At 47.7% G+C, this 20,356-nt stretch overlaps 1 protein-coding gene across 6 annotated transcripts in view; it reads right to left on the reverse strand.

Annotated features, from left to right (window-relative positions):
• The window catches only part of ZNF536 (zinc finger protein 536), a 418,630-nt gene that overhangs the window by 57,724 nt on the left and 340,550 nt on the right, over window positions 1-20,356 (reverse strand). Inside the window, exon 8 of one of the 6 annotated variants that reach the window (XM_060288595.1) lies at window positions 5,593-5,632. The exons of the other annotated variants lie outside the window; for them this stretch is intronic. Within the exon in view, the coding sequence (XP_060144578.1) occupies window positions 5,619-5,632 (14 nt within the window). The 3' untranslated portion in view covers window positions 5,593-5,618. The remainder of the gene's footprint in view (window positions 1-5,592; window positions 5,633-20,356) is intronic. 6 annotated transcript variants of the gene reach the window in all.

A 20,356-nucleotide genomic window follows, 5' to 3' on the forward strand; every position in this document is an offset into this window, starting at 1 on the left:
ACTCCATTACGTGTCTAACAGACAGAAGCAAATAATTTCTGGTCAGTTGATGTTCACTTATCCGTATCATTTTGCCCTGAAAATAAAGTCTCTAATCTACAATTCCTTTGTCTTAGTTTCTTTTTTCTTTTCTTCCTCCCCCCCCCCCCGCCTTTGGTTAAGATTATTAAACAAGTATCCTTAAATAATTTAGATTAAACCAGTACAAACTAACAATTAAAACATCAGAGCACATGGACAAATCAAATATTCGTAATAGGGGAGGCGGATAACCGGACAGCCCTCCTAAATGACTTCAAACTTTGCCTCATCCCTAGGTCTAGGGGGTTAGGATGGCTTCTGAGCCTCAAAAGAGCAAGTGTCTATCCTTCAAGTCCATTGTCTTTCTGTGGCCAAATGGAGACTGCTGTCTGTTCTCTTCCCCTTTTCACTTAGCCACATAACTTTGAGGATGTTTGGGAAATTTTCAGGAGGATGCATCTCACTGTATCAAAAAATGCTGTTTCAATAAATATCAAGTGATGAATAATTTTGCCCAAAGGGGAAAAAATGGTTAATATTGAATCTTAATGTTCCTCATCTAAATGCTTTTTTCTTCCTGCTAAAAACAAGTTTAGAATTAAAGCGTATCAGTTTACACATATTGCATGCATATTAGCGAGACACAGCTGTGTATGTCCACCTCTTAAGAGCCATATGATTAAGTTATGGGATATCATATAATCCAAACCCTTTTTCTATTGGTCACCTTTCACAGACAAAAGCTTTTTAGTTTTAGGTCTATTAAATGACAGAATGTCCGATTCTGTAAATGTGCAAGTAATTATTATGAAGCACCTGTGTCTCTTATTTTCGCTTACAAAGTCCATCTATAAATTGCTTTTGGAACGGCACTCAGGGGCTGACACAGGACGGTGCACCCTGTCGGGAGGCAGCTGTCTGTTGCTCAGTGAGGTGGGTGGATCAAGGGTCTGGGTCCCGGGTCTCTGGATCTTGGTGAACTATAGATTTACAGACCCAGGCCACCCTGTCCCATAACCCCAAGGCAAAGGGACAGTGACCCCTTTCGATGGAGAAACAATGGTGGGGTGAAGAAGAAATCCAAAGTTTTGGGGGTGTCCCTGCCCATCTACTTTTCATTGCTGTATCTGGGCAAGATCCTCAACCAGTCTGTACCACACAATCAGTTTTTTAAAAAGACATTTGAACTAAAAAAAAAGTTTAGTTGATCTTCATTTTTCCCCAAAGTAGCATGCTATTTGACTCAGTTAAATACAGTTTTTAAAAACTGGCTCGAGTGTGTGTATACACAGCCTTTATTAAGCTTTTAAAATTTCAAATCCCTCTGTGTGCGCAAATTACAGCCATTTGCATGACGAGGGACACAGGACATGGGCGGTGTGCCTTTTGACATACAACAATGTCAAAAGGACTATTGATGACTCATACCTACTTTGCTGAAATTTTTGACTGATGGTGTTTCTGTAACTTGATTCAGGCCTGTAGCCTGCCCTAGAGGGCACAGACCTCACGCCTCTGCTTCCCCTGCCCGACGGCACCCACGATAGCCATCAGTGCCAGGCTCTTTGGTGTTATGTAGGTCGAGCGGCCCTTGGGTTTACAGGAGGATTTGGCCTTCTGATTTGGTGTAGAATTTACAACCTGAGAGCGATGTTTCAGTGTGCAGATCTGGGTTGTATGTGCTGTAAAAGGAAACGAGGTCAAGCTAGGAGAGAATAAGTGCATCTGAAGAGGCTTCCCCAGTCTTCAGTTCAGAGGTGTGAAACCCCTCCCTGTGGCCACCCCTTCACAGGGGCACCTGCTGGTACCAGTGCCTGAAAGCCACCGGGTGTGCACCCTTCATGGGGCAGTGCTTTAGTCTGTGTCCCTTTAGCCTGTGTCCCAGAGGCCTAGAAGGAAGCAGATGCCATGAGGTGAGTCGAGAATACAGCCTGGGAGTGAGGGAGCCACAGAAGCACATCCGTCAGGTACGGGGGAAGCCAGCAGCACCGCTCAGGGTGCAAGGAAAGGAGAACGTCCGGGCTGAAGCTGACTCGGGAGGGAAGATTTCCAAAATGACACGTGGGAAAATTTACAACCCCCTAAAAGCCACCGTGGGAGCCAGGTTCCTCTTGGACTGGTTGTCAGGGGGGCCTCCAGACGTCACGCTTCCCCTAGAACAGCTGAGAGCATCAAAAACAGTTTAACTACGGAAGGGTCAGCACTCCCTGCCCCAAATTACAAGTTAGTGATGCTATCAGCCCTTGGAAAGGGAAATACTGACTTCTGAGTTGGGGGCTTAGCAAGGTAGTGCTGGAACTGAATTTACAATGCTTTTCCTAAAGATGTTAGGAGGCACGGCACAAAGCATAGTTTATTGAAATAAGTGGTGACAACTGCTAAGGAAAATGAAGAATAGACGGTTTGCCTTCATGTCCATAAAGGGAAGGTGAGAGCAGATGCCAGCAGCAGACAAGCATTTCCCAAGGAGAGGAAAACCTTTCCGAAGGAAATCAGCATCACAGCAGAACAGGTGAGAAAGAAATTAGAGTGTCTGAAGGCTGATAACTCGGGGACCAGATGGGAACCATCTTAGAATTTGTGCAAGAGGAGACAAGGAAACAGGGGAACGATTAGCAAATACCTTTTAAAAGTACCCTGGGAAACTGGAGAAGCAGCAGTGGACGAGAGCCCTTATGCAACACCTATATTTAATAACGACTCTGAGGGAGATCTAGGAAATTAAACACCAGTAAGCTTGACTTGAGCGGTGGGGAAGATATTGGAAACACTAATCAGGGACAAAATAGGGAAAGTTATGATTTAATTAAAGATATTCAGCATGGATTCACAAAAGGGAGATCATACGTAACAAAACTAATAGAATATTTTGAAAAAGTAACAAAAAGGAATTGAAGAGGGAAACCAGGGGTATAATTTACTGGGACTTTAAGAAAGCTTTTGATGCACTGCCTCACAAAAGGCTAATCTCCAGCGGTGGGGAGTTTGGGTATGAGTGTGGTGGCGGGTGGAGAATGAATGAAGAATTGTCTGAACCGGGGGTACTTGTGAGCATTACCATGAAGAGATTAGGATAAAGGGAGGAGACTGACTGCTGGAATTTCCCGAGATCTGAATTTTTTTAATTAATTTTTTTTAACATAGCGCATCAGCAGCCTTGCTTAGGAAATGTGTCCAAATGTGATGAATTCCTCCTGCAGGTATAGTATCGAAGGGCAGGTGCCAGTTCGTGCTATAAGGACAACAGCATCGGGAAGGATTTCGTTGAAATTCGGGGAATACATGACTGTTCCTAAATACGATAAGACTGTTTTTGACCAACAAGGGGGCATAGCCACTAACTGCCCTGTGAATAGTGAACACAAATAAAGATGGAGGCTATGATATGACGAAGGAGCGGAAGCCCTGTGATCTGGGCGGCTCGACAGCAGCGCCCCCTGATGGCCACAGACACACCTTCACAGGCACACACACCCCTCCACCGGCCGGTGCCCACACACCCACACCCACACTCACACATTACACAGGGACACTCTAACACACCCCGTGCCTTGCAAAGAGGCACACGTTCACGCAACACATACCTCTACACACCTTCACGAACACACTACGGGTACACACACAGTTGTGAACATGCATGCACGTGCTCAGGCAGATCCTGAGACTGTTCTGCACAAGTAGGTGGAAATGGCAAGTGTAAAAAGAAGAACTTAACTACTTTCCACCTGGAAATACTGGGAGGCACATTGGGAAAAAAGGCCCCCTTAGTCACATTACTGTAATCATAGATGCCACGGGAATGAAAGGAGAAGCAGAGGGACCAGGAGACACAAAAAGACCTTTGTTACTACAAGCCAAACCAGATCTGAGTACCTTCTCTGATGAAATATCGAGGGACACGGGACTCAGGAGCGATAATGACAGAAATCCCCAAAGGGGCCCAACTCTCGCCCTCAGAGAAGAGCTGCAGACGCGGTAGCAGGAGCCGGAAGAAGATGGTGACCCAGATCTGGGACCTGCTGTCCTCAGAATTCTGACCTGAGTCTGACCCAGGAAAGAACCAGGCTGGGCAAAGTCTTGGGGAACTCTCCAAAAATGTCTTAGTATTTGCCAAACAAATGCTTCTTCATTCTTGGGAACACAAAAATACTACTAAGGATCAGAGCAATGACCGATAGTCAGAACCATGTGTATTTAGGGGAAGCTCCATGCTACAGGGCAGTGACTGCCATCTGAGTGGGATGCAGCCACCGACACGCAAGGTTCATCTACAGGGTTGGTGTTAAAATTCCCTCCCTACTCACAAAGTTATGACCAGGCTATGGAGAAGATACAGCTATAGACATAGATTCTAATATGTGTGTGTTAGAATAATTTGAACCTCATTTACCTTTTCCATCATTCATTGATATTAAAATGTGACTTGGATAGTATCCAAATTTAAAAGGTCATTTAGGATGGAAAGTTGCAAAACGAAGGACACATGTCTTCCTCATTAATAATAACAATATTGCCCAGTGGTCATCTCCTGCAATGCAAAGGGGCAAAGCATTCATTCAAAAATCAGATTTTAAAAAGAAGTGTCCACTGTAACTTCCCTCTCCATTTTTGTAATTCTATCCCTGGAGATGTTCATGTCTTAAATCCAATAGCTATGAATTAATATTCAGAGACTACAAAATAGGGATGAAAGACAGAAGGAAATTTTTTTTAAAAAAAGAACATAGCAGAATTGCAACCTGCCCTGTTTTGGCATCAGGGGCCCTCCGCCAACATGGCCCAGCGGTAACCGACGTGAACAAGCACACCGTGTCCAGATAAAACTGGAACACAGGACTGGCTTAGGACCTGTGGCTCCACTGCCATGTAATTGTCATTTCTGCAGCTCTCTCCACCCTACGAAGACTTTTTTTTTTTTTTTTTTTTTGGCGGTACGCGGGCCTCTCACTGTTGTGGCCTCTCCCGTTGTGGAGCACAGGATCCGGACGCGCAAGCGCAACGGCCATGGCTCACGGGCCCAACCGCTCCGCGGCATGTGGGATCTTCCCGGACCGGGGCACGAACCCGTGTCCCCTGCATCGGCAGGCGGACTCTCAACCACTGCTCCACCAGGGAAGCCCCCTACGAAGACTTTTATAACTCTTGCGCGTTATAAGGGAAAAGGCATAAACAGAAACCAAAAAAATACTTGTCTTAAAATTGTCTTTAAATCCTTCAATTTTTCATTCAAAGCAAATTTGGGGATTTCTACTTTGTCTTCTAAAGCTAGAAAATCCTTCTTACACTCTGGAGCCTATTCAAGTATGGCCTAGGGCAGTATCTACAGGGGCCAACTCTTAAAGGGAGCAAAAAGTTAACTGGGGGAGCTCTAAGCCCCCCCGATCAGATCCACATACTCCACCCCAAAGCGACTCTAAATAGATCTATGAGCTGCATGAAAACTCGCCTCGCACCTCCCACTTCCACATAGCTGTTCCCCGAAGGCCCCCTTCCAGAAATCCCTGTGCTGCCCATGACAGCACCCCAGAGTAGAAAAAGGCTTTCGAAGGAAAACAAAGGGTTAACAAGTACCTGTCAGGAATGTCCCTTGAAATCAGTCATTGAGAATCATCTGTCAGTAAGACAAAATTAATTACTACATGTAAAGTGAAGAAATCAATGTAAATTAAACACTGTATAAAAGTTTAGGACACCTTGATTGTTAAATAATTACTGATACACTGTGTGAATCTTCAACAAGCCCTAGCAGGGACATGGCTCGTGGGACTCTTTCCAAATCTTCCCAAAGTTGAGTTTGGGTCTTGGGGTTTTCTACCACTTCTACTTCCAGTTAGGTTTGGAGGTTTGGACAATGCCCCAGCAAACACAGTAACTTGCAAAGTTCAGTAACATTTTAGCAGTTTTCGGCATTCAAGGCTGGTAAGAAGGACACAACCTCAGTTGAAAGGTTAGACTTGTGAACTCAGCAGAAGAAGCACCCACCTCGCCACAGGGTCCCCAAGAACTTGGGAAATTACCATGCTACCTGGTGCAAATATTTCATTAATTTATGCAAAGCTGGTTTTATTTATGAAATCAAGTCAGTCATTAGAAATATTTTAAACATGATCACGATTTAAGATGTATCTTTTGCACTTCGTTGAATTTCTAAGACCCAACTCCGTGGCTTCTTGGTGTTGACGTGAAAGGGTAAAAGAAAACCCCAGGGCTGAGGCTACTGTAAATCACAGGCCTCAGTCATGTCCCTTAGGGAGCTGGGCAGTGTACCCTGCAGCCCTACCTCTCCCATTCTGGCAAAGAGGTACAGTCTACAGACGCTTGATCCCTCACCGAAGGAGTCAAAGAAGGCATTTGCTGGCTCATCTGCCTCACCCTCAGACAAAGCCCTCTGCATCATCAGCTCAAACCAGACTGGAACATTCTGCAGCACATGTTTTCTTTCTGAGTGGGATCTAATCTGCTGTCAGAGTTGAACCCCCTGCAGGAACTTGTGAGGACCAAGGTTTCCATCTGAAACTTCAGCCCCACTTCAGGATCATTCGGCTTTCCCCTTGTACTGGGAGCTCAGGGCTCTCAGAGCTGTGTTTTCCCTAGTCTCCCTGACCTTCTAGCCACCTAACACCTGTCAGTCTCCCTCAAACCTGTAGGGCACTTCCTTCTCCATTTGCTGGTCCTGGGAGTGATTCCATTATCGTAGGGACTCAACTGACAGCCAGAGGTAGAGGGCAGGCTGCCATCCCTCAGGGGCTGATCCAATAGAAGAACTTTCTCCCACGAAGACCCACAAACCCCATGGCTGAAATGGACCCTGAGCGACCTCCAAGTATACTTTGCAGAAACCAATATACAAAAATAAAAAAATTACAATATACAATTTGTAAAATTAAGGAGCTGAAGATTACTCAGGAAAGGACGATTTGCATTGCAAACGAACTTTCTGATTTATAGAGTCACCACGGGGTTCCTTATGTGAGTCACCAATCTAAAATAGGATTCAGCTCACAGTGCCTCTAAAAGGGGATTCGGTTGCCAAAATTCAATTTACACACCATATCAGCAACAGCTCCCATCAATACAGTCATTGGAAGAGTGAGGTGCTCCCGCAGACTTGATTTTACTTTCTTCTCAAAAGGTTTTCCTGCACGCATACCTTCACTCTCAACACACTGGCCTTCCTTTGGTTTACTAATGTTACCCTTAACCCTTGGCAATCGGGGTCCCTTTCCACTCACAGCTCGGGCCTTTCTAGGGGTGCCCCACCTTCAGCCAGACATTGGGTCTCTGCCACAAGAAGTTGCCCAAGTCCTCCTGCCTTGCACCATGTCTGATATTTGGGGTGAAGTGACTGCCCATTTGAGGAGTATATTCAATGCTTAAAATAAGTTAAAGAGCACAAAAATATTCTATTATTTGATTCAGTAACTCCATTTCTAGTAATCTGCTCTAGAAAAATAATCTAAAGTGTGAGGGCACGGGGGGATTAAGGGGGGCTACCTTTATGTCCAAAGACATCCCCCGCATTATATCTGTAAAACTAAAAAAGGAGGAAACAACCTAAATATTCAACAATAGGAGAAATGACTATAAAATCCCAAATAGAATATTTTATTACAACCATAACTTTGGACATTCAAAGAGTTTTAATAATTTGAGAAAATGTTCATATTACACGTATATATTACATAAAAGTCCTGGCCTTTTACGTAAGTCCGTACAAAGTCATACGTACGGTATGATTATAATTATGTAAAAGGTAGCACAGGAAGAAACCTAAAAGGAAATAAACCCAAACTGTGGCAGTCTTCATGTAGTGAGAAATGGCTGGGAATGTTTTCTCCTATTTTTTAATAATTGGACAAGAAAAAAGTAAAGGTTGCTCTTATTTCTAGAAAACATAGTTAATTTCTTTTTTAAAAAAGGAAAACATATCAGGTTAAAAGCAGTGAATTAAAAGTAAGTTTCAATTAACTTTGATATTTATTGTTAAAAACAAAAATTTCTATTAATGTCAAAGATCTTAGTTCACTCGCATCATAAAATCCTTTATTTAAATATTTTATACTTGAAATGTCATTATGCCCTAGGTGTGGGCAGGTCCCAGCTGTCAATGCAGAGGTAACTAACCCAGACTGAAGCTGGGACAGGAGCTGCACGTACATGGGAACGTGTGCAGCCTCACAGGATGGTAAGTTTCCCAGAACTCTGCTTCTAGGCTCCTGATAGGGTTGTGGTACCTGACCTGTGCAGGTGAACAATATGCCCTCAGTGGCAGGGCTGTGAATGACATCATCCTGTCTCTCCCACATGGCCTAGCACAGGGTCTGGTACAAAGCAATATCTCAATAAACGCTACATGAGGAATGAGTGTCCTTTGAGTGTGACTCCTGCTGTCTTGCCCAGAATAACTACCAAGTCTGCCACTTCTCTATGTTCTCAAGTGGAGGCCCTGCACAGAGATGGAGATTTGGGAGTCACTGAGGAATGCCAGGTCAGCAAGCCTCCCTGCCATGCAAGTGGGTAAGGTGGAGCAGGTGGGAAGCTCTTGGGCTGAGAACAAAGACAGACTGGGTTTGGATCTTGTCCCTGACTCTTCCTAGGAATAAACTCATTATGCCTCAACTTGCCAATCCTTAGAATTGGGAAAAATAATCTTATTCCCTAGGGATTTGGGTGAATCAGAGGGAGAGAAATAAGCCTGATTTTAAAGGCTCAACAGTACTGAGTGCCAAACAGAAAAAAAAAAAAAAAAATCTGGTTTCTGTTTGTTAACGTGTTATTTTACTTCGACTTCTGGCTGTGGCAAAAGGCTTGTATCAAATCAATGGTCCCAAAGAGAACAAATAGAAAAAACTGCATCATAAAATTGTGTGTGTGTGTGTGTGTAAATTATTTTAAGGCGTAAGAAAGTTATGCAAGAAGCCAGGACGTGAGGGCCCCAGATTCTAGCAAGAAGGGAACAGGAGAGCTGGGCCTGGTTTTGGCATTTCTTTTCCCCTTGAGGCAGTTGTGTATTTACAAGTGGCAGCTGAGACACTGGGAAGCTACCCAGAGCTTTCCAAGGGACCAAAGAGATAAAAATTAGAATTCAGGGCCTGGCAAGGTGGAAGGTACCAGTAAATACCCAATGCTTTCAGTTATGACTCCTGCAGGGACACACTTAGAAGAAAGGGCAGATAGAAAATAAACAAACCCAATTTCTGATTGGCTTAAGTGATCTTCCCCGAGACTAATGGCCTTCTGGAAACAAAAGTAAATCTTCCCTAGAAGGATGAAGCATCATCTACAGCTGTGCTGTCCGATATGGTAGTCACAAGCCACAAGTGCCTTCTGAGCACTTGGGATGTGACTTTGTCAGAATTAAGCTGTGCTGTGAGTATAAAATACTCACTGGATTTCCAGGACTTAGTACAAAAAATCATAAAATATCTCATAAATAGTTTTATATTGGTTACATTTTCAAATGATTATATATTTGACAACTAATGTTAAATAAAATATATCTTGTTTCTCTGTATTTCTTTAATGTGACTACTGTAAAATTTAAAATTACATATGTGGCTCACATTCTATTCCTATTTGGCAGTGCTGATCTAGAGGCTAAAATTTTCTAAAAGTTTTAAACACAATGTTTGACATTTAATTAAAAATTACCAGGCAGGGCCTTCCCTGATGGCGCAGTGGTTGGGAATCCACCTGCCGATGCAGGGGACACGGGTTCGTGCCCCGGTCCGGGAAGATCCCACATGCCACGGAGCAGCTAGGCCCGCGCACCACAACTGCTGAGCCTGCGCTCTGGAGCCCGCTCACCACAACGACTGGAGCCTGTATGCCTGGAGCCCATGCTCCGCAACGAGAGAGGCCACCTCAGTGAGAGGCCCGCACACCACAACAGAGAGTAGCCCCCCGCTCACCACAAGTAGAGGAAGCCCGCGCGCAGCAACAAAGACCCAACGCAGCCAAAAATAAACAAAATAAAAATTAATTAATTAAAAAAAAAATTACCAGGCGCACCATGAAGTAAGACCAAATGAACAAAAATAGGGATTAAAAAATGAGACAGCAGGTAATAGAAACAGACCCACCGAAGCTACAGCTATGGAATTAAAGAGAGACTTTACAGACTTTAAAATAACAGTAATTAAGATAGTTAAGAAAACAGATGACAAGGTGAAGAATTTTGGCAGAAAATTGGAATCTATAAAAGAAATGAAGTGAAAATTTTAGAATTAAAAATACACTATCTAAAATTAAAAGCTAGGTAGGTAGTTTTGACATACCTGAAGAAAGAATTCGTTAACTGGAAGAAGATTCCAATTGTTAAGTACACCGGTGTGCTCTGCTCTTGACCCTAAAGATATTTAAGTTTTGCACTTGTGCTAGTCTGGCTCATGGCTACCTTCCAATGCCCTCAGGAGCCCGCAAGATCTCCTTCTCAGAGGGTCAGAGAGCCGAGTGATACTGGATACCACGACCCTAAAAGCCGTCATGACAGGTGCAGGAGACATGCTAAAACCAACAGAGCTCTGGGTCAGGCCCTAGAGAGGACCAGCCACACCGGCCAGGACTTTCAGGCCTTCCATCAAGTTTAGCCTTGATATTCCCCAGAGATCAGAAGCAGCATCGACAGGACGGCCCTACAGCCCCACAAGGTTTTCTGACTGGAACATTCCGGGAAGAGATTTCAGGGCTTGGCTGGGCCACTTCTGGGTGGTCCATGAAGAAGCCACCGGATGTTTATGTTGTTCTGTGATGTCCTAAACATCCAGCAGAAAAGCAAAGGACAGAGGGAAGAAGCCTTCCATTCTGTCCACACAGCACTGGCCTTGCACAGAACCTTTGGAAATACCTTGCTGCCTTGTTTAACCCTCACCACAAAGAAAGACACAGCCTTCCTCAGAAGAGCAGTTTGAGAGCTTACAATCTTCATCAATTTTAATACCAGAAGGTCACTGAAAGTGGAAACTAATAAGCTGCTCTCACCAAGCATCTGAAAGGAGAAAAGGGCCTGAGATTCTAGAAGAAGAGATTTGACTTTGGATTCTAAGAAGAGCTTCTTGATAATCAAGTGAGCAGTATGTTAAAACATGCATTTCTGTTGCTCTTTAGATGGAAACTCCAAAAGGCTACCCACAAAACAAAAGGGATAAACACTTGTTTTATCCAAAATGAGATGTCAACTGGCAAGGAAGTGTCCAAACTCCCGTACCAGCCCCCAAATTGAGGCTCTAGGAGGGTTGACTTTGAAAAGGCAGAGATCTGCACAGTAGAGTAGTTCTTTGGGGCATGTTGCTGGTATGGTCTGGTCATCAGCCCTCCTTCCATGGGGGAGGGCCAGGGGCTGCTTTCTCCCTTTCAAGCTTAGTGAATGGAACCTCCAGATGAGCCTGTCCCGTGTCCCTTGGCATCAGTGGCACATGAGACCACTTCAGGACCCAGCTTAGAAAAGTCGAAAGGCTGGAGGCCGCAGGGATGGCAGGCCAAGGGGAGGAGCCATGTGGGAGAGTGGTTCCACTTCCAAAGATATTTGGAACAGATGAAAAGTTGTTTCTCAAGGTCCAGATGTGGGTCACTATGAAAGGGAGCCCCTGCAAAAATCCACTGTAAAAGACTTGGTCCCAGAAGCCACTGGAAGGGCAACCTCAATAGGAAGAGACTGGATGTTTACTACGGAATCCAGTATCGGAGGCGCTGGCAGTCAACAGAGGGAACATTCTAAAACCGTCGGGGACCAAACCCTGAAGATGCAAGACAGTCTGCAGAGAACCCCAGAAAGCACCCAGCCCAGGGGAAAACACCTGCTGTGGCCATACAGCCAGCCCTGACTTCTCCTAGATTTAACCCTACGTGGGTGGGGGAAAACTAACTCCACAAAATGGGTTTAAATAGGCAGAAAGAATAATGTTATTCATTGCCTCCACCTTGTAGAATTTTCTCTTTAAGTATAGAGGTGATCAAGAAATCTGCTCGTTGGTAAAGAGAGGGAAGCTCCTTGCTTGAAGAACATGCAGAATTATCACCCTTTAACAAGCAATGCAACCTGACCCTTTGGTTTTATCCACAAGGAGATGGAGGCCCAAGGAGGAGGGAGCCGGCACTCAGGAACGGTGGCGCCTGGGCAGCCATCTGGTCCCACCTCCACCAGAGGAAGGTGACGACCCATCACAGACTCAGCAAACGGGGCCCCGACTCTCCTTCTCCGTGTGTTAGTGACCCAGATGATCTCATTTCCTTTATCTCTAAAATGATGGTGGCCAAGCCCGCAATTCCTATGGGGCTGGCCACCACCCTGAAGTTGGGTGACCCCCCTGAGCAACATGCCAAAGGCCAGAGGTATTGGGGTGAGAAAATGCACTTAAGCTGGGCCGTTCTTAATACCTTCTCTCAGGAACACTTCTGGCACCTTGCAGCTCGTGAGAGGCCCACAGAAGGGCTGCACCCATCATCCGGGTTGCCCGGAGTGAGTCCGAAACTGCCAGCTCAGAGAGCGCCACATGGCAGGGAGCTGGGTGTCCAGCAGGCAGAAGAGGAGGTAAGCTCTCTCTGCAGTGCCCTGCTGTGTTTGGAATCCCCATCCAAGAGGCAGCGTATGGAACTGTGCACGGATCTGCTGTCTCATAATGAAATGGTAATGGGAGGCAGTCCGGAGCGCTTCTCCACGCAGCCACCAGCGGATGCCGTCCACAAGGGGGGCAGCTGCTCCTCCAATCTGCCTGCTTTTTCAAGTCCACACTTTCTTTGGAGACCAAGGACACCCTCAGCCACACCCAGGAGCTGTCATTGCCTCAGAGAACCATCTGCTCTTAGACTCTCCCCCTAACTCTTGGGGCGCTCCTTGCTCCCAGCCGGAGCCCCGGGGAGCCAAGACCCCATCCACGTGGAAGGAGAGGGCAGCTTCCAGCCCCGGCAGGGAGCCATCTTGGAGAGCAGTTGTACCAGTGCCCAGTACTCTGAACTGCACACTCTCCCTCCCTTTGTTAAGATAATAATACACACAAAACAACAACAACAGCAACAACAAAAGCCAAATAAATGATAAGCTCCGAAAAGAGCAGGATGGGACTGTCATCTTTTCCAGATACCTGTTCACCACAGCGGATGGCCCGTGCCAACACTGAGCCGTGTCCAGTACACACCATATGCCTGTTTCTTTACTTAGTGCTGTTTGGGATGGGAATCCTTCAGAGAATGGAAGGTCCCCACGTGTTTGGCAAGTCAGACAAGGACACCAGCTGAATGTGCACAGGGATGCTGTGTCCCTGAATGCAGGCGCACGCGCGCACACACACACACACGCTCTGTTCTTCTTTTCCAGGCCGTTTATAACTTTGCCCATCAATTGCTTTTTCTGAGAACAGTAACTAAATTAAAATAAGTTCGGTGCTAAGAAAATGGAGCAAATGAAGATTGACTTAATCACACTTTTGCTCGAATCATCTAACCGAAATTTTGGCCAAGAGTGCTGTCAGACACACACGCGCCAGGTACACAAACACTCACACTTAATCTACTCGCTTTTGAGATTGGCTCAGAAGGGGCTTTGGAGATATGGAGATGGTGAGTTGCATTCCCAGGATGAGAATCCTATCCCCTTTCTCGTCCGATTGTTTGAGTTTGTAATGCAGGCTAGACTCGGGTCTTGGCCTCATTCACACACACAGACGCACATCCACCGGCATTAAGTGGAGGGAACCACAGAGGGGACAAACACAGACCAACAGGAAATCAATGGTGTTTCATCATTGCAGGACCCTGGGCTATTCCAGTTGTCGGCAGGGATCTGCTTGTCTGCCGCTGGCCCTGGTGCATGGGAGACACTCCTCGGCTAACGCCTTTGGGATGCGCGAGAGGAACTGCCGGGGGTATAGCGGAGCCTTGCTGATGCCCATGATGGTAAGTATGTGGCTGCCCCAGGAAACGGTCTCTCCTTTCCCCTAGGAAATGAGGAAACTGGAAACGTGGCAAGAACCTCTCAAGGGTAATCGTTTTTCCTGACTGGTATCTTAAGCTTGTCAAGTTCTTAGCCAGAGCTTTCCAAGGCGAGTTTGGAAGAAGCATATGGCGCTCGCCCAGTCCATATGACTGGCTGAGCGTCGACCACTACTGTTGATACAATATATCACTTTTTTCTCAATATTATGACAGCATTTGTCAATGAAAATTAAATTACTGTCAAACTTATCCTGCTAACTTACGGCACAACCATCAGAGAAAGCCAGCACCGCGCCTTAAGCCAGTGGGACCTCGTCTCTATGCTCAACCGAGATGTGGGAGAAAAAGATGTGTAAGACTCTGATGCCAGTAGAGGTAGACTGCCAAGCTAGCACAAGGATGAAACAGAATTGACCTTCCTGCAGCCCCTGCTCCTGGGAAGGGGCTATGGTGGGGTAGGGGCAGGGGAACATCAGCAAGGGCACATGTACGCAGGATGGCAGTGTTACACGCATGTGCTGGCTAAAAGGGGGGAAAAGTTACATCTTTAAAATCAGAGATCCTTGGGGTGTGTTTACAATCTGCTATTGACATACTGAAGCCATAATATGGAAACGTTTAAAAGCTAGATTATGTCTGAAACTAGCATCAGCTTCTTCTCTACCTTTGAACAATGTCAGTTTTCAGTCCAGTATCTAAAATGGAAGATTTTCTTGTATTTTCCCACTATGGAAGTGAACTGATTGTGAAATTTTTAAAGTTTCTAAAAATTCACCCTTAAAATTGACCATTTTTCTCTTTGATCACCTTATTGGAAAGTGTTTGGAAGCAAAAGAGTGGCTGGCCGAATAGTAGCAGGTGGTAGTGGTGGGTCATCCAGGAATCACAGGGCCTGTGACATGATTGGCCTGGTCTTTCATTTCTGGTCCTCTTCCTGTCTCCCACCACATCCTAGCCCCACACCCATGCACTCAACTTCCCCATCTTCTAGCGAAAATACCTTGGGATTGAGACCGACTGATGGAGCCTGACTGAGATTTTGACTTCTTTCTTTTTTTTTTCTCTGTACCTTTCAAGAACAAAATCTCACACTAATTTCCGCAGGCAGGGGCTTCAGCAACTGATTGTTATGATTAGCATTGGCAAAGCTCCTTGGAAGGAGTGAACACACATAGATTGGGGCCTGGGCAGGGCTTCTTGTTTTCACAGAATCATGTCTTCCTGTAAGAACATTCCAGAGTAATGAGCATGGCTAATCTAGAAAGAGGAATAGAAAATGCATTCCCAACAAACATTAGGACATCACTATCGTCTTTACTATCACACCAAACAATTAAAAACCCATAAAAAGGAGACGGTTTCCAAAAGCTACAGTTTAATAATTTCAAACAGAGGCTCATTCTCTTCTGTGTGAGGTCTTCCAAGACCTTTCACCTTGGACCCTCTCCAGGAGGGGTGCCTGTAAATGCAGAGCCCGTGAGCTCTGACACCCCTGAGGAAGGCCCCCCTGTCGCCTTGGGAGGTGGCATTTGGGGCCATGTTTTACACGCCCAAAAAGCAAACAAGAGCTCCTCTTCTCACAGTGAGTCTCCAGCTATCAGCTGAGTCCTCAATGGCTCAGAAACGGAAGTGTTCTCTCTTGAGGAGAATTGCCCCCCATTATTTCTTGAGTGCTCTGCTGGTGGAGCGCTAGCTGAGGTGAAGGATGTTTTCAACAATGCGGACACCTGCGTGGCCCTCAGGATACCCGGGTTAGCACAGCAGAAGGAAGTGAGTTCAGGAGCGGGTCTGGAGCCTTCTCCCCTGCCCGCCTCACCTGTGGCCCCAGAGAATCACCCCCTAAGGAGTCACAGTTCACTCAAGACTAGCAGTGGCAATGGGAGCGACCCACTCTTTCTTTATTCGATAAAGGTGGGCCAGAGAAAGCTGATGGGCCTTTCTCCTCTACAGGAGGATCCAAATATTTGCAACTGGCTCTACCCAGCTGGGTAACGGGAACATCACAGAACAATCTTTGCTCCGCTGTCAAAAGTCCCAGCCTTTCGCTGAAGACACGTCCACAGACCCTGGCAGGAGGGGAGACTCAGGTCTGGAGGCTGGACCTGCCACGGGCTGCAGGATCTCAGCGCAGCCACGGCGAACTCCCGGCACCGGCAGTCGGATTTCCAGCCCAAAACTGTTCTCCCCAACACAAAGAGGGGCAGCCTGGCGGTGTAACAAAAGCCGGTGTGGGTGGCAAGGTGACTGCACATTTCAGCTTGAATGCTCCAGTGTGGGGCTCGCACCTGATCACCAGATGCTTCAAGCAGATGGTCAGGGAGGGGAGAGCCGGCTCCTGGTTGCTTCCGAGGGGCTCCAGGAGAACTAATCCAGAGAGCCGGCCGGGAGTGCCCGGCTGCCTCGCCCAGCCTCCACTCCAGGAGCACTTGCAAGGCTGGAGCCTGTAGTCTCTGTTTCCAGGAAAGGCTTCCAAATATCCAGCAGCACACCTCGAGTGAGGAGCTCAAACTGGGAGTGAAGCTCGGCCAGGCCGGCGGGAGCCTTTTTGTCCACGGAAGCTTTTCGTTTTTAGGATTTCTTCTCTGGATGGTCTTCTGGAACAGGCCAGGCTGCATCTGTTATCTGATCCAGAAGGTCTCGGTAAATGTGATTCATTTGCAAATTAATTTTTCAGCAAGTGGCTGGGTGAGCAATAAAAAGCAGCCTCCCTGTGGTGCCTAGGCCAGCCTAACTTGCAGCCCTGGGATGGGTTGTGATGACCTTGGCCCAGTGGCGAGTCCTGACAATGACCTAGGCTATGATGGAAGGTGGGAGGAGCCCTCCGATAGGAAGACCAGGCCTGCGCCAAGGAGCGCTTTCTGGAGAACAGAGCGTTTTTCAAAGCTTCCTCTCAGCAGAAGCTGCTGGCAGGGTCTGCAGGCCAGGGCTGAAAGGGAAGCTGAGCCCCACTCTTGTTCCCGCCTGGGGTCTCCTTTCTCTTCCAGGAAACCCATGTTCTTGTGTGCCCAGGCACACAGCCTTGCCAAGGCAGACATGTGCACACGAACTACACACACGCACACACACACACACACGCAGGACACCTCATTGGGAGCATGGTTTTTGGCTGTTTTATTTACCGAGGTACCCCACATCTGGAAAGCGCTTGAGATATACAAGGTGCTCAATAAACATTGTTCAATGAATATGTGAATGAATGAATGACTAAGATCTTCACTAACCCTATTCCCTTGTTTGTTTTCTTCATACGCACAATACTATTCGAAATGACCTCTTTTGCACGTTCATTTACGAGTTCATGGTCCATCTCCCCTCATCTGAATATAAGTTTCATCAGAGCAGGGCCCTTGCCTGATCAGGTCACCTTGGGTGTCCCCTGCCTGGCCCAGTGCTGGGCACCAGTAAGGATGCGGTGTTTGCTGAATGAATAAGTGAATGAATGTTGCAGTCTCTCCCACCTGCCCAGCCCAGCATGGGTAGCAGCTGCAGCCCCAGGTGCTCTCAGGCAGGCCCACGGTGCCTCTCACACTCTACCTCAACAGATGAACTTGTAAAGACAATGACCCCCCACCCCAAAGTGCATTTTCCAGGTCAGCACTTCCTCACAGTTCAGGCTGAGCTAGGCCCTACTCCTCGGCACAGTGCCCTGGTGTCTGCTCACTAACTGGCATTCTCTTCGGTTTTGGACTGGGGCCGGGTTGCTCAGATCTGTTGGGTCTGGGCCGAGCAGGGGCCACTGTGCTTGGGTCACTGTGAGCTCCTGCGCAGGAGGGTCTCTCATTCCCCTTGGCCTTGGCATACGCCTGCCCAGCCCTGGGCTGGATAAGAGCATTGGTTTATGAGTGGTACAGGAGTGTCTGGTGGACACAGACTCCCAGCAGAGTCACAAGCAGGGCCAAAGCCTAGGAGGGCTGCCTTGGTCACCAGCTCTGTAACCTTGGGCAAGTTACTTGACCTCTCTGAGCTTCAGCCTTTCATTTATAAAATGCAGATAATAGGATGCCCCCTTCATAGGGTTGTTGTAATGATCTGGGAGGAAAGTGCTCAGCCCGGTGCCTGGCACTGTGAGAACTGCTCACACTTACCTGGTGCCCTCCCTGTTCCAGGCACTAAGTGTCCACTCGGCAGCTGCAGAGGGTCCCAGCCTCCCCTCTTTCTCTGATGACAACCCCTCCCACAGGAATGGGCATTCAGTAGGCGCCCCAACGTGACTCCTGGATGGACAGGAGCTACGCGGTGTCACGTTTTCCACTTCCTCGGTGCAGGCGGAGGCAGCTGCGGTCTGTGTGAGGGTTCAGAAGTGCAGGGATTAGGAGAGGCAGCGCTGGGGCGATCAGGAGGCCTCGGAGGCCCCTGGGGTGGTGGCAGGGCCCCTGGGCCAGCGCCGTAACAGGCGGCTGTGACTGGTGGCAGACCCCCCGGCCCCAGGCTCTCCCACAAAGGCAAGGATTAGCCCTGCCGCCCTGGCCAGCGGCCAGCTCAGATCATTTCATTTGGCCTACTTAGCTTTCCCCGGGGGTGCGGGGAGGAGATGATTCATCACTGTCTGGGGCACCCTTGTGCACAGAGGCTTCCACTCAAGAGGGGGCTGTGTCCCTGTCAGTCTGTGTGACATGACAGCCACGGTCCCCAGGGCCTCCCCACAGGAAGCCAAGGCGGCTAGGGATGACACTGGTTTGGGGTGGAGGTGTGACGGCCACTCAGAAAAGCAGCAGCGAGGACAGGAATGTGTGCTTCCTGCAGCAGGGCTCAACCGCCTGATGGGGGAGCGGGGTCATGTCTGTGCAATAAGCCTCCCACACCATCCACTCTCCTCCTGTTTCTCCTGCCTGTCTCGGGCAGGGCTGTTGGGCGAAGAGCAAAGCAGAAGCCCTGGTCTCTGTCAGCTCAGGTCTTGGACAGCTCAGAGCGTCACAGAACCTGAGAGTCTAAAGGACTGTAGACACCCTCTTTAGGGTACACAGGGCCTGAGAGGCAGAATTTAAGTGGGGTGCTACAGCCCAGAGAGGTGAAGTAAACTGTCTAAGGTCACACAGCAAAATGGAGGCAGACTGGAACCCAGTTCTCTTGTCTTCCAGCCTAGAACCTTCCTACATATGTCCCTGTGTCACCTGGGATCTATCCCCAGAAGCATAGAATGGTCAGAGGGACCGACAGGGAGTTGGGTGGGGGAGGGGCCCCGAGCTCCCAGGTCCCTCCCTCAGGAGGGGGCCTAGGTGGGCCCAGAGAGGGGCCCCACCGAGATGAAAGCACTAGCTGAGCCTCCACTACCTGGGGGCCCAACGCCTTGACGAATTACCACCAGCCTGATTATGTTGCCTCTCTTCCCACATTTCAAGAATTTGGCTGATTCGTTAAATATCCACGGCTGATTTCACAAAAGAACAATGGGAAGAGGGGAGGCCATGAAGATGAGGCTTCAGGCTGCAGAGCCGGCTGGGCGCCCCGGGAGGCGGGCGCTGGCTGGGCTGCTGGGGATGGAGCGCGGGGTCCCGGCACATCCGCCCGGCGTTACCTTCCCTTCTGCACAAGTAATTAAGAAACACCTGTGTTTCTCTGTCAGGCTTCACGTTTGAGGAAAGCCCCCCTGCGCCAGGTAGGGGCCCCCCATCCCCCGCAAGCCCACGGGGCAGCCCGTGGCCTCCCTCCCGCGTCTCCGAGGGGGATGCGAGAGGCCTGGGAGCCCCAGCTCCACTGAACCGGCCTCAAAATGGCCGAAGCGCCCCCAGAACTTTGAAATCAGGATCGACTCCTCGACGGGTCTCCTTGCCAACGCTCACGCCCATGCCAGCTTTCTCACAAACGAACAGCTTGTATCCCCATGAAAATCAATGGATGGAACAAATTGTATTAAATTATGTAAAATGATACTAAAGAGCACATTCTACCAGTGAAAAGAAAAAAAGTAACCCCCCAGAAAATCTTACTTTAATAAATCTAGCAAAATTATAGAAGACAATTAGGAGGAAAAAATGCTGAATTTTTATGACACTTAAAGACACATCTCTTGGCCATAAGCAGAGACGCAGGATTTATCCCCTCATAGGTCAGACAGGCGTAATTCTTTTGTGTGTCTGACACCTGTGAATTATTTAGCGCCCCTGTGCACCAGCCAGAGACGTCTCCTGCCTGCTGCCTCAGCGGACACGGACCCGCGCTGGGCGGCACAAACAAGCATGCATCTTTCGGAACCAAATTTCCTTCTCTTTCACATGGATATTCTTTTCCTCGGTAAATAACTGTAATTAGCATTGAACTTGCAATATAACCTCTTGCCTATATGCGGAAAAAATCATTTAAAAATATTTTAGCCACTTCCATCCCTTCAATTCCCTAGCACAGCTGCCATTCTTTAAAAAAAAAAAAAAAAAATCAAGAATGTCCTAAGACATGGTGTTTAATACGT

Source organism: Globicephala melas, chromosome 19 (assembly GCF_963455315.2).
Source record: "Globicephala melas chromosome 19, mGloMel1.2, whole genome shotgun sequence".
Taxonomy (NCBI): domain Eukaryota; kingdom Metazoa; phylum Chordata; class Mammalia; order Artiodactyla; family Delphinidae; genus Globicephala; species Globicephala melas.